General features: G+C 38.6%; 1 protein-coding gene and 1 long non-coding RNA gene across 2 annotated transcripts; both read left to right on the forward strand.

The window, feature by feature from the left end:
- The first annotated feature begins 5,694 nt into the window (after window positions 1-5,694).
- Window positions 5,695-7,397, forward strand: LOC130691890 (uncharacterized). Its single transcript, XR_009001318.2, has 4 exons — window positions 5,695-5,846; window positions 6,441-6,540; window positions 6,602-6,975; window positions 7,052-7,397. It is a non-coding gene; the product is annotated as an uncharacterized LOC130691890 (long non-coding RNA).
- A 3,317-nt stretch (window positions 7,398-10,714) lies between these two features.
- On the forward strand, window positions 10,715-12,577 carry LOC130691868 (hydroxysteroid dehydrogenase-like protein 2). The gene is made up of 8 exons (XM_057514890.1): window positions 10,715-10,793; window positions 10,854-11,017; window positions 11,154-11,367; window positions 11,457-11,671; window positions 11,775-11,999; window positions 12,089-12,191; window positions 12,299-12,428; window positions 12,497-12,577. The coding sequence occupies exons 1-6, from the start codon at window positions 10,780-10,782 to the stop codon at window positions 12,106-12,108; spliced, it is 852 nt and encodes a 283-aa protein (XP_057370873.1). The 5' UTR covers window positions 10,715-10,779; the 3' UTR covers window positions 12,109-12,191; window positions 12,299-12,428; window positions 12,497-12,577.
- Window positions 12,578-14,388: the final 1,811 nt, after the last annotated feature.

A 14,388-nucleotide genomic window follows, 5' to 3' on the forward strand; every position in this document is an offset into this window, starting at 1 on the left:
ATAGGGTGTAGGATAGACAACACAAATGTCTTGAGTGTTTGAACTCGATTGAGGCCGATTTACGGAGCGCACTGCTTGAGGTGTGGCGTAAGAAATGGCCGTTTTGGAACACATGTCGTAAGACGTCTCCGTTCATTCGACGCGGGAATTTTTTTTTTTAAACGCTCTGCGTACGTGGCTGGGATGCAAACGTTGCAATTAGCCTTTTCTATCCACTTTGTTTCACAACAAGTGGGTCTTATATTCCACGTGAACGAGCCTCTAAACAATCGTCAACATTAACTGGAGAAAAAAAGAAAAAGAAAAATTAAAACGTGCGGTTTAAAAAAATAATAATAAATGTTTCATTGTGAGAAGCCGCATAATATTGTACTCTCTGAAAATAGATTGCAACAACTTCGAATCGAGCCAAAACACAGCGGGATCATCCCGCGAAATGACTGGCCAGGAAAAAAAATGAAAATTTAGAGGCATTCAATTGTTAAAAAAAAAAAAAATTCTTTTTCTGTTCCGTTGTAGCTGAGATATATTTAAAGAGACGAGCGAGAAGATCATCTTTTTGGATGTAGCAACAAGGCAACCCAAACAACAAACTCCAAGGAAACTAAGCAGCAACAGAAGAAGAAGAAAAATGCCGAAGGTGGGACGCGCTTTGCCTCTTTGCCATACACCTGGTAAACACCTGATGCCTCCAGACGGGGCAGTGACCCACTTTCAAAGGTGTGCAAGAGAGAGAGAGAGAGAGAGAGAGAGAGAGAGAAAGAAAAAAAAAGGGGGACTCTCATCTGGACACGTTGTGGGAGAGCTTTGTACCGTTTTTTTTTTTTTTTTTTTTTCTTCTTCTTCCTTATCCGCGAGAGCGTCTCTTCCTATACACAGCAAAAGATTGGGGGTAAACGTGCGTTGTTTTCCTATTTATTTATTTTTTTTTTTTTCTGGTGTTTTATTATTTTGCGGTGTATATTTTTCTCCATTTCAGGGTACCTGTCAGTGTAATATCGTGCCCGCATCGTAGCGCAATTTTCTTCGTCTAGCGTTTTTTTGATGGATCGGCTAAATGGCCAAGTTATGACGCAACCATGCGAAAAAAGAAAAACGGTATATGAAAATCGTAGCCAACATGTATTTAAAAAAAAAAAAAAATGGAAGAATAAAGAAAAGACCTTTTCCGGGTGTTTTGCTTGACGTGGCGACGAGGAAAACCTTTCATAATCGAAATTCGAAAATTCCTTTTCGGCTTCTCTATCGTTCGGACGAGAAGAAATTGAAAACAGCGGCAAACGAAAAGGTCACATAAATTTGAAATAAAAAAAAAAAAAATTCCAATAGAAAGATTTAAATATTTATTTATTTTTCTCCGCTTTGCATGTTCCAGCCACAGCCCCGAAAAATAGGGGAAACAAGAAGTCATTCCAGCCTCCGTTCGAACCAATGTAGGGCGACGAAAAGGACTACGTCTAGAGAGATCAAGACCAACGATAGTACGCCGAAAATAAAAAAAGTAAGTCAAAAATTTCTATCATTTTTTTTTTCCCCTCCTTTGATTTTACCTATTACCTTCGGTTAAACACGAACTCGCATCAATTTTATTGTTGTTTCGATGTTTAAAATTATTATTTTTTTTTTTTTTTTTTTTTTAAGAGGATAAAAATGCTTACATGATGAAATCGTGTCTTCACTATGGCACGACCATTTGCGAAATGGCTCCATCGGTCGTTTCGTACAATGTCGATATGGAAACTCGACAAAACGAATCTTTTACGCTATCATAAGTTTTCCGATAACGTTTCCTTATTTTCCTACCCTCCTTTCGAACCGTAAAAAAAAAATCGAGGAATGGGGTCCGCTTCTTTAGCAATTCAAATCGAGAAAAATCGCAAGAACCGTTCGTGGACCATATGCCGTTTTCGATTCGCATGTAAACAAGAAAAGAAAAAAAAAAAAACGATACGACGATTTTTGTGCCGAATTTTTTTTTTTCCTTTTTTCTCGCTAAAAAAGAAAATGGAGATCTAACTGGAAATCAGCGTGTAGCCGTTCCAGGTCGCCGCCCAGTTGGCATCATCTCCGCGAGAGATAAAGTCTATTTTTACGTGATACGTAAACAAAGCGGCGACACCATATGGCAGCTTTCTATGTAACTAGGATAATCGCATATCGGCGCAACAGAAATTGTCCGTGTTTTGTCCGATGGGCTAAAATAACAAAATGAATTAAGAGATTGGCTACATATGGCGATCGACAGTGGGCCGGAATTCAATTTTAAAACTAGTCTTTGTGTCTTTTCCATAGTCAATGTTGACCGCATAGAAGACGAGGATAGTCGTATTCAAAAAAAAAAAAAAAAAAAAAAAAAAAAGAATTATGTATAACGAGTCCTACATCTGTCTTTGGAAAATGACATCATTCTTTCGCCAAAAAAAAAAAAAAAAAAAAAAAGAATCTATCCTCCATGTCCTATGACGTCAATGTGCCACTAGTCTATTTGAACCGCTGTGCATTTTCTTTCATTAAAAAAATAAGAAAAGAAAACGCTGTTACTGCTTCACGAAACACAAGGGGATAATTATAGTAGCTTCAACATTTTTGAAGAAGAATTGTCCCCAACAGCGAACGGCCCCCTTTTTTTTTTTTTTTTAAACCGATTCCCCGCCGGCCTGATTATGTCAGGAAGCGTCCTGATTCTTATCATCCACACTCTCCTTTGCCACGTAGGAAAACAAAAAGAGTCAGACATCCGCCACTCGTTCGATCTATTGGGTACAAACATAGGATAACTCGTTCACTTTTACTTCGTTTGACGTCACGTTTCCGTTTTCTAGTCGGAAACTTGAAAGATAATTTTCACTGTGGCTTCAAAGTGAACCACCAAAAAGAGAAGATCCATTGCGCTGACCATTTTTCCCACCATATAGCAGACGGCTAAACTAGCTGACTGAACGCAACGAACGTTATTTAATACCTGTTTTTGTGTCTCGAATGATTTCGATAGGTCATGTGTAACGTATCGTTTTGGACCAAGTCCGAATAACGCCACATAAAATCTAACTGAACAGCGCGTAAATTTTGCGAGAAAAAAGAAGAAATAAATGTTCTAGAACGAATATTAGCAGGTGTCGTGTGTGGGCACATTAGATGGGTCTGCTGTAGAAAACGTGTTGCCTTTGTGGCACCAATGAGTTTCTAATTGCCATTTTGAAACTCGATTCGTTTCGGACTTTTCATTTGATTTCGTACGATTTCCATCACGCCGTTGCTCCCCTTTAGGAATGTTACTGTTGCCATACAAAATCTAATCCGCTTGAACATTTTCTTCATTCAAATCAATTTTTATTCCAAGAAAAAATTTCAGCTCGTTTTCTCGATTACATCGGTCAACTGGATACTGCAAATTGCTGTTTTTAAAAAAAAAAAAGAAAGGCTGACCGACGAAAAAAACCGGCCAATTTTATTTGAAAGAAACCGCAACATTCTGCTGTCAAAGGCTTCACGTCTGCAATGTGCGTTCATGTTTTGAACTGTAGCGGAGAAGGATAGTGTTATTTATTCCCGTAACTGACCGTAACATTATTACATAGCTTATGTCCGTAATAGCATAGACGACTCAAGTGGATGTCGAGGGGGTTGTACGCACTTGCACCAAAACTCATTTAGCTCTGCTACGTGCCGTAATAATATCGCATATAAAAACAAGTAATGACCGACCATTTCTTCAACGGAAAAAAAAAAAAAATTAAATTAAGCCGCCAGCTACTCAGAAAGGAATGGCCTATGCTGCCGTTGTTCCATAATGCCTCGTTCCGCTATAATAACCTTGTGCAACTCATACGGGTTTTTTTTTTTTCTTCGACGGTGGTTTATGACTTGACAAGAGTACTGTTTGTTTCTTTTGTACGTTTTTTTATTTTATTTATTTATTTTTTTATATATATCTGGGTTACATCGAGACCGTAAGCAGTAAAAAAAAACAAAAACAAGTCGATTCCATTATATCTGTTATGGTATACCCTGTCCAAGTTCGTACTGTACTTCAAATTGCTTTTCAAGTGCGTAATTCGATTCACAAGGAATTTAAATTGCAACGAAAGTACGGGACTCTCAAATCTGCATTTTCGCCTCGTAGAATTCATTTCACATCATGATTTACTTTTGTTTCGTTTTTTTTTTGTAACCAAAAACCACTTTGGATATCGATATGCAAATTACGAATTTTTCACTGTCCTTTATTTCAATGCGGATCTTTGTTTGTTTGTTTTTTTTCTTGGAAGAGGGCAGCAACTCGATGGCCCGTGCAATTTTACCAAAGAGAAAGAAAAGAACACGAGGCTTTGATTCCGTTATCAGGCCATCTGCAACGGTTCACAGCGATGATGAATTGAAAGTATATGTGTGTAATACGACGTCCTCTCTCCTCCTTTTTTTTACTCGATGCGACGCCGTCCATCCGTTTGCGTGGGAAAGGAGTCATGAGGCAACGAGGCGATGGCAGAGATAAACGTGTTACAAGCGCATGTATTTCAGCTCCGAATGACGATGTCAAATAACTCTCTTGTACATCGACTTACAAAACGAATCAGCGGGAATGTTGGCGATCGATGACGATACGATCCGCCAAAAAAAATAAGAAGGGGGTTCTTGCTTGCCAGATGACGATGCATTGCAACGCTAGCCAAATTGGCGAATAAGCATATTTTAACAGATCTCTCCCCTCCAGAAAAAAAAAAAAAAAAAAAAATGCTTCATCTTAAATGAGGCCATGCATACGTTTCTCGATTTCTTATGGCAGACATTGTCTAGCTCATCTCTTTTTTTTTTTGAGGTCCGATCTGGCGAACGTATTATGACTCGTATTTATTTGTTTCGACGTGTTAACTTAGAACTGACTTTGTCTTCCGCAACGGCGGGTGCTCTCACGCTTTCTCTTCAACGAGAATGAATTAGGTTACAAATGATGGAAACATCATACCCCTCAATTTATGTGTGTTTGAATATTTATGTGTTTTCTTTTTTTTTTTTTTTGGCGCAAAATTCTTTATAAACAAACGTAACAAAATGAAAAATTAGTCTTGTGTTTTAAATGCGACGTGCCGAAAAAATCATTTGCATTGACAATTCACCCTTCTTATTTCCAACACGAAAATAAAACAGGTTGTTGTCAAAATGTTTGTTTTTTTTTTTTGTTTTTTTTTAGATACCGTCAAAAAGAAATGAATACCGCTGAAGAAAAAAAAAAAAAGAAGAAGAAGAAGAAAGAAGAAGGAAAAAAAAAAAAACGACGAGAAGAGAAATATATGAAAAGAAGGTCAAAGAAGCAACCGTTATAGAGTTCCCGATCGGAGGAGCTGGCGAGCCACCACCAAATGGCCAGCCAAACATGGGGTGAGGGAAACAGACACACCGGGAGCAGAGCCGTGCCGGGAGGACGGCCGAACTTGAGGACGCGCCGAACTTAACGAAAATGCAACTTCCTTGTAAGGCCATACCAGAAAGAAAAAAAAAAAAAAAAAAAAAAAAAAGGAGAACTGGCGGATGGTCAAATGCGAGCACTGTTAGTAACTCGATGTCCTAGTCTAACGGATATTTATTTCGAACGGTTGTTCTCTCCTGGTCTTCGTTATTGTCCGGATTGCCCACACAATCAACAGTATTGCCAGCTTTTTATTTATATGTTCACCCTTTTTTTTCGATTTTTTTTTTTTTTTGAAAACATTTTGTACATAGATAGATGATAGGTGTTTTCACGTTTCAAGGAAATCCATATTGATTCAAATGAGCTAGTCACCAGCAAAGAAGGCGGATCCTGTTGAGCATGAGGCTACCAGAGAGCGCTGGTGATGGTGCGTCAGGTATTTTACGTCGAATTGCATTCGTTTTTTTTTTTTTTTTTTTTTAAGGATGTGGCTTATTCACGTTGTCCCTTTGACCCTGATGCCGCAGACACACAGTTTCACATGTTTAGAATCCATCACGAGTCTCTCATCCACCGTCGACGAATAACGTGAGTGCCTCCGATACAAATGGGCGTCGTCGCACGGGTTTCCCACCACCCGTTTTTCTTCATTTTCATTCGTTCGCTACAACAACAGCAAACCGTAAAGCCAAAAACATGCGAAATTACCATCTGCAAGCGGATCGTCCCCCGAAATTCTTTTTTTTTTTTTTTAATCTGGTCAATGAACTCTGTTGGTGTAAAATTAGAGAGGCCATAATTTAGTAATACGTATTTATATACTAGTAAATTTTAATGGCCAGGGAGAAATTAACGGACAATGAACGAAAAAGAATTAACTATCCTGCGTTTAATAAGAAATTTCCGTGATACACAAAAGAGAAGTAGATTGTGTGGATCATCTGTTTGATGATGTTCTAACGGATTTATTCCAACGTTTATTACCAATCCGCTTTTAATATTTCCCTTCATTTTATTTATTTTTTCAAAGGTATGGCCTCCATCTTTTGTCGGGAGTTCAGCTCGTCAGCATGTGCCACCTACTGAGCTCACCATCGACCACGTGAACGAAACCCACGAAGAGTAAAATGGTAACTAACAAAAAATAAAATCTTTTATCAATCACTAAAAAAAATCAACCATTGAACGCAGCTGACTCTGGAACGATGACGCACGGAGATCACAAAAATGGGGATTTATCCTACGAGATCATTTGCGTATAGGATTCGCACTACACTTAGCATGTAATATAAAAGGCAGATCCGTCCATCAAATGGTGAAAAGCTTTTGCTGCTTGAAAAGTGATGTGGAATTGCGACGATTGAATTCCATGTCGATTTCTTTTCATCCAGTTCCACTTTACGGCAGAGCAAAGGATTTCTGCCACTCGGCATTTCAGCTCAAGTTTTCTGAATAAGATTAGCCTCACACTTACTTTTCTTTGGAACCATTTGATTTCGTTATTATCCTTAGTGTGTCCTGGCTGCTGCTAAGATATCAATCGGCCACTTCTCTCCCCCAATTTGGTAGGTCGCCAATGAAATGAGCAACAAATCATGTAAAGATAAAATGTTTAATTCTTTTTAAATTTGCCTTTTGTAGCTCTCAGATCTGTAGTTTCTCAGACATGACGTCATTAAGCCACAGTCTGATGAAATGTATCGAATTTTTTCAGAGTGAATGAAGCGATAGCGTACATAACTCCTAAAGAATTTCGTCCTTTTGGATGAAAGGAGTTTCGCAATCAGACGGATGCCGTTCCTATACTCACGAAGATGTAGACCCCCTATGGTCGAGCATGAAAATTTATCACTATGGACGTCCCTTCCACCCACTGGTATTACATCCTCATTCTTTTTTGTTCCAGCTTCCGCTTTATTCTTTTCTTAGTTCAATCACTTAAAAAGAAAGCGCCCATCTATATAGCCCTTGTTTCTAAGGAAACCAGTGGTCGTGGGATTCAGCTCATTTTATTATTATTTGAAACAAAACGTTTTACTTGAGCTTATTATTTTTTTTTTTGTGTTGCTAACTTTGTTTCACGCTTCTACTTTGCTTTGTTAGACGTGTAGAAAGGACGGGAACTTGATGGTGTTCAAACTACCTATCCCGCGTTTTCGATAGGATGCTCATTAATCCTCTCCGCAACACAGCCGCTCCCTCTCGTTTAATTTTTCATTAGACGCTGCGGTACGGCCATAAATAGGCTGTATGCGAGAAAAAGAAATTAAAAAAAATACAATATTGCCCTTTCCTTTCAACCAGCGCCTCCAGCCTCGGAGGAATCGGAATGTCGGGATCTGCGAAATTCAATGGAACTTTTCAAGACGTAAATTCCAATTGACGTTTGCGCTCCTAGCGATTTATTTTCTAAAATGTTTTGCTTTAAATTTTCTTTTTTGTGTGTGAAGCAGGCAGGAGATCCCATAACAATTGCTCGGAATTTTCATCAAAAAGTTAAGCATCGCATTAATATTTTAAATCGTGTATGTTCGTGAGAAACGCCAGCTAGTTGGACTTTTTCTTTACGATCACGTTTATCGGTTTTTTTTTTGTTTTTTTTTTTTGATTTTATCATTGATGTATAGGTGACGAGGAGAGCTGGTGAACGTGCACTCTACATTGTTGTAAAATGCATTGTACCGCGCCATGTTACTGTGCCATTTAAGCGTTTTGCTAGCACCGCCAAGATCATTCCAGCAGTTATACAAAGAAGGATGTCGTGAAAATGGATCATTACACTGTGATATCGGCCGGATAGTGCATGACATGGCGACCGTGCCCCAGTTATATTCCGCTCTAAGGTACCATAAAAAGCCATCGAGGCACACGCCAAAAAATTGTATATTCCCAACAACAAATTGAAATCGAAAAAAGTAATGCATTCTCAGCAAGTTTAAATGACCTGTAAGAAAAATATATTCTTAAAAATTTGTTTTTCAAATTTTAGTAGGTCACGCAGGGATCCAAGTGGCGAACAGGCACCTGTCAATTCACATTTCTATTTGGCGTTACAGCTCTACGAATACCAGTTGCGTAATCGAATTACATCATAGGCTTAGATATTTGTATTCAGTCTGTGATATAGCAGCGCAGTTGGTGACACAGTTTGCTGAATATGCAATAGTAATACCAGTAGTAATCTTCTTTGATAAATCATCGCTTCACTCCAGTTGACAGCGCGGTCGGTGTACCGTAGTAATTTTTGGGGTCGTCAAGTAGAAAAATTTCGTTCTCGAGTGCGACAACAAATCCTGTAGTGGGCGACATGGACTATGTACTATGTCTATGTACGTCTGTTATAGCTGTTAGGTCGTCCGTATCCGAGCTGTGGGTGTCTCGAATTATATTCTCGTCCCCAAGAGAAATATCTTTAACGACCACCTCGTTTCGCTAGACAACAAACATCGCATCATACAGAACAACTACATTTATTTCGGTTTAGAAATAAAATACTCTTAGATGGCCGTATTGATGTTTACAGCGATTTAGAAGGCTAAAACAAATGAAAAGTTAGAGGGTCCTTGTGATGCTACGTCATCATCAATGCGACCGTTCGGGACAAGTACAAAGTAACACAGAGTCACATGTCAGCTCACTTTGACGTACCTGTCCACTTTAAGTCCGATTAACTAAAGATCGATGCGTCTACCAATGTTCCTTCTACGATAAACCGAATTACCTGGTAACCTCGCTACGTTGTTACAGTGGCACACTCAGTTAGTGGAAGGGGGAGGGGGAGGGTGGTGCGTAGAGGATGGCAAAGATCTGACACGTACACTTTGTCTTCGGTACACCATTCGATTAGAATTATACTGCGCAACTAATGCGAAGCCCATGACGTCTGAGTCATGCGGTTCAAATTTCAAAAGTATGTTTCTTCAGGATGGATTCGTTTATTTTACAACTAAAAGGACACTTACGTATTCAAATCGAGATTTCAGGGATATTGTTAATTGGTTTTTCATCCAGATACGTGATTAAAAATTGCATGGATCGTTGAAGATACCTTAATACTCTCATACTCCCTTCTGCCCAATTAATGTGACATCTCGTAAATCTCAATCTTACAGACTGCAATAAGTCGTGGCGAACATGCAGACAAACGAATCAGAAATCATTGAAGGTTTGAAATTATACCCTCGTCTATACAGTGTAGCGGAAAAGGCGTATAACGTAGATCGATACGGTTTCCACTTAATGTCTTGAAACCGTCATTTGCCTCGTGTGGTGACAAGTACCCATGGTTAACGGATTTGCCCCCGCACGCATTTTTGATTTCTTTCTTTTTTGTTTTGTAAATTTGGCACTGTCTGCACTTTAGCTGACGTCATATGGATAATAGATGGCTGCGAAGGCGGTTTATTGTTTTTTGTTTATTCTCGTTTAGGTCAAAGGAATTCAAAGTAGGACCGTAAAAAAATTATCGTTGATAAAGCTAAATGAATAAGCAAGTGTTAGCTTTTTCAACGTTACGGGTATTTTCGGATACACTTTATTATAGGATCACGTAACGAATAAATACGGTTCTTGACATGTATAAAACATGGAGGACATGTCAGGGCAATTATGCCTAAGCATTAGGTTAAAAGAAAGACTAAAGGTGATATTATTCGTGAGGCATCAAGAGCCAACATGGCACACTATGATAACGGACTCAAAAGTTATTAACACTTGCCAAACGTGCCACTTTTTCACAGGCAAATAAGCTAAGTTGCTACGTCAAAAGACTGAGAGTAATCTTTGGATTCTAAAGTCGCGTAATCAATACCAGGAATGGCTTTGGGTACGTGGAAGTGTTCTTGTTGACACTTTTTTTTTAAGCTTTTAGTCTACTGTCTGCTTAACCTTTGAAAGTTACCTCGTTCTTCGCTGAAACAAGTATCAGTACATAATGGCATGTTACGTGCTGGTAGTGTAAAAATTCACCCTTTTGCCTCTCACTTCGTAGAAGACGTTCAACTATGAAATCATCCACTTTACTGGAGCACTCTTCGTTCGGTTAGGATCCAAAAATTGCAGTTCTTGTTGTTCTTTTTTTTCCTTTTTCCTTCCTGCCTTCTTTCCGTGCAAGTGGTAGGTACTATACTCGACGACACTAACCCGCCGCGTGACTCTTAGATGGTGGTCGACGAATAAAGTTAAAAAAATAATAATAATAAAATTTTAAATAAATAAAATAAAATAAAAAAAGAATATTTATTCTTGAATACTAGATGGCGCTGAAATTAGTTTTCATAGATATTTATTTTTGCTAACTAAACTATTCGGCAATAGTTTATTGTATCAACCGGTAGTAACAGTAGTTCTTGCATTTCAGCTCAGTAAAGATGCTAAATACTGGGTACGGCAACTCTTTTATCTTTGCTACGACAGCGTGATTGATTCTGGTGTTCTGATTTAGGAAATTGGCTGGTCGCACGTTGTTCATCACGGGAGCCAGCAGAGGTATTGGAAAAGCTATAGCACTTAAAGCCGCTAGAGACGGAGCTAATGTAGTTATTGCGGCAAAGACTGCCAAGCCTCATCCAACATTGCCTGGGACAATCTATACTGCAGCTGAAGAAGGTATGTACAGATATATTTTCTTTATCATATATAGCAGCTGCACATAGCTGAATGTGGGTAAGAACATAATGTCTGGCTTTGTTTCGTACAAAAATGATTGGCTAATAAATCACATAGTCTCCTGTATTGGTCACAGTCAGAGCTGCAGGAGGACGATGTCTCTCATGTGTGGTGGATGTTCGAAATGAAACTCAGATACAAGACGCTGTGGATGTAGCTGTCAAAACATTTGGAGGAATTGACATAGTTGTAAACAATGCATCAGCCATCTTCCTCACTGGAACTGCTGAGACTTCAGTAAAAAATTTTGATTTGATGCATGACATAATTGTTCGTGGGACATTTCTCGTGTAAGTATTTATAATGTTAACCAGTATGCTGTTGTTATTGTTAGAAAGCATTGGCACAACTATGCATGAAACATCTTTGATTATTGCAGAACTAAGTTTTGCCTACCATACCTAAAAACTGGAAAAAATCCACACATCCTCAACATAGCCCCTCCATTAATGCATCTTCCTGCCGAAAGGTTTTCCGGACATGTCGCCTATACCATGGCAAAATATGGAATGTCAATATTTGTAACTGGTATGGCAGAAGAGTTTAGATCAGAGGGGATTGCAGTTAATGCGCTGTGGCCGAAGAGTGGCACTGGTACAATATTTATTTATGTTCGGCTTAATAGCTTACCAGCTTTTCCGCACTTGAACGCTGAAAATAAACTCCTAGTTTTTTTTTTCTCTTTTACAATTTTCAGCTATCAAGACCGCTGCAACGGAATTACGTGCTAAACGAATGTCTCAAGAGGACATTGCATTATTACTCAAACTCAAACTCCGAATTCCTGACGTAACTGCTGATGCCGCCTACGCTATTCTTACACGTGATTCGAGAAGCTACACTCAGCACTTTTGTATCGATGAAGACGTTCTTAGAGACGAAGGAATTACGGATTTTGAACAATATTCAGCATCAATTCCAAGTAAATATCTATTTTGGTTTGCTTAATGCTGCTGTTCTCTTTTTATCTGGTTTTGTATACATATATATATATATTTTTTTTTTTTTCAGATTGGGTTCCCAGAGTTTGAAAATCAGAAAATTGAGTTTCTCTTCATCTTCTAATGCCATGCTTGAATACCAATTACATTTCCTATTCATAGGATCCCAGCAGGTGATACTGGTTACTATCTGGTTCCTTATAGGACCATTAGTTTAGACTTTCTGCAAATTGCCAGGAAATTCAAATTTACTTACATTGTGTGCTTTTTTGTTTGTTAGGAAAGTTTGACGACGCCAGCTTTGAAGCGTATAGAATCGAGATGGCTGGAGCAAGACTACCACAAGAAATGATTCAGATGATAAAACTTATCCAGCCAGAAAACTTTCGTTCTGAACCAAATATAGTATTGTAAGTTTAATACCAAATTGTGTTCATTCCATCACTGCTAGAGCTAGAACCATTGAAATATTTTTTAGGTTGTCAGGTGTTTCGATATAAGATGTACGCAGCTAATGGGAATGCGGTACTACTAGCCATATATCACCATTTTCTGCAGGTAATTTTTTTTTTGCATTACTTTTAATCTTAAACCCCCAAAAGGCAATAGGGTTGTAGCCAAAAATCATTGTCACAATTATGACAACCACTTTTCAGCTGTCAAAGCAGATTTTTCTTTTATGTGCGCCCGATGTGTTTGTCCCAACTCCATTTCTGGAATCCTTTAAGATACTCATCGACAACGGCCCACAACTTGTGCCAAGTTGAACGACCAGGTGTTGAACAAAGCACTCTAAGGGCTATTGATATGAAAGAAGGATTTCACCCACCAGATTTCAATCTTAGCTGTCTAAGAACTAAAAGAGAGAGTGCCAAGAAGTCGAGAGGTTATGCCGTGTCACGGCGCAATCGCCATGTGTGGGACTAAAGGGGCGGGTTTCGTTTGGACGTGTGCTACATCATAGCTAGTCTTCGTTGCTCTCGCTCCCTCTCTTTAGTAGTCCCCAAGAAATGGTATGGACAGTTCCGATTCCTCCAATATAACACCATATAGCGTTCGTCTTGCTCGAAGAAAGATAGTTCGCTGTGCGTGATTCACGAATTTGCATTCAAAGACCTTGTTTTTTTTGCACCAAAGAAGCTTGTGCAAGCGCCAAATTTGAATATAGAAGCCGTGGTCACCAATACCGGTATGATATAACGTGTAGAAATCTTGAGAAACCTTTGAATTATTGAAGAGGTAGACGAATTCAACGGGAAAGTTTACCTTCCTTGCGAAAAGTTTTTTTTTTCCAGTAAACTATCTCATAAAATACTAAACGACTTCCAAATAAGAAAGAACTGCCACGTTTTCTGAGATCTCATTCCAAATTGAAAGTAGGAGAATAAGTTATTCAGAGACAAAGTTCTTTAATGTTTGACAGTGTCTGAGAACATTTTAATGATGCCGTTATTCGTTCATAGCTTCATGATTTTAAAAATTGGTTAAAAGTTTGATAGCGATATAGACAAAGCCAATCAAGCCTCTTGGTGCGTCTCCTAAGTTCACGCATTTATGCGTTCTTGATAAAGCCAGCCATTTCTCAAAATAAAAGCTATTAACGATAGCGCAGCTTCTTGTGCATTTTCTGTAGCGTAACATAGGAATTATTTTATATTTAGACTGATTGTAGCGTTGAAAAATGTTTGGTAATGTATTCGATAGCAAACAGTATTGACAGAATCGCGCGTACCTTGCAATTGGTCGTTTGGTTTTTTTGCAGTTAACTTAGTTCTTAGAGTTTCTTTTCAAGGATTGACTCCGAAACGAAAAGTTGCGCGACACATTTTGCACAATACTTTTTAATTGCGTTTCAATAGCGGATCATTTCAGCACTCGACAGCCATTTTTGTGTAAAATTTATTTCTGGAAAAGCCAACTGAAGGCTTTTGACAGTGAACGTTAAACTTACGTCATCGCTCCTAATTTTTGCGTATTGTGAAGAATTGTACGAATAAACGTCAGCTATTTTGCGCCGTAACTTCTAAAGAGGCAAACGCATGATGTATATATAGACATGGAATTGGAAGATGGCTGTCCCGAGAGCATTCGCCTTTTTTTTTTTTTTTATTGTAACTCAAATGCTTTGGAGTTCGGTTGCTATATACCGATTGTCTGCCTACCAAGACAAATAGCCTGTCAGCACAATTGTTAGTCTCTGCCCGGGTTGACGTCAAACTAAAATTGTGTTACATCTTATGTTCGTAGTATGAGGGTGCAACAACAATTTCCTTGGCCGTTTTAAAGAACATTTCGAATCGCGCTATAAACGCGTGTTACTAATGATAGTGTGAATAATGAACATACGTTTATCTTCTTTCTTAGTCTCAT

Source organism: Daphnia carinata, chromosome 1 (assembly GCF_022539665.2).
Source record: "Daphnia carinata strain CSIRO-1 chromosome 1, CSIRO_AGI_Dcar_HiC_V3, whole genome shotgun sequence".
Lineage (NCBI taxonomy): Eukaryota > Metazoa > Arthropoda > Branchiopoda > Diplostraca > Daphniidae > Daphnia > Daphnia carinata.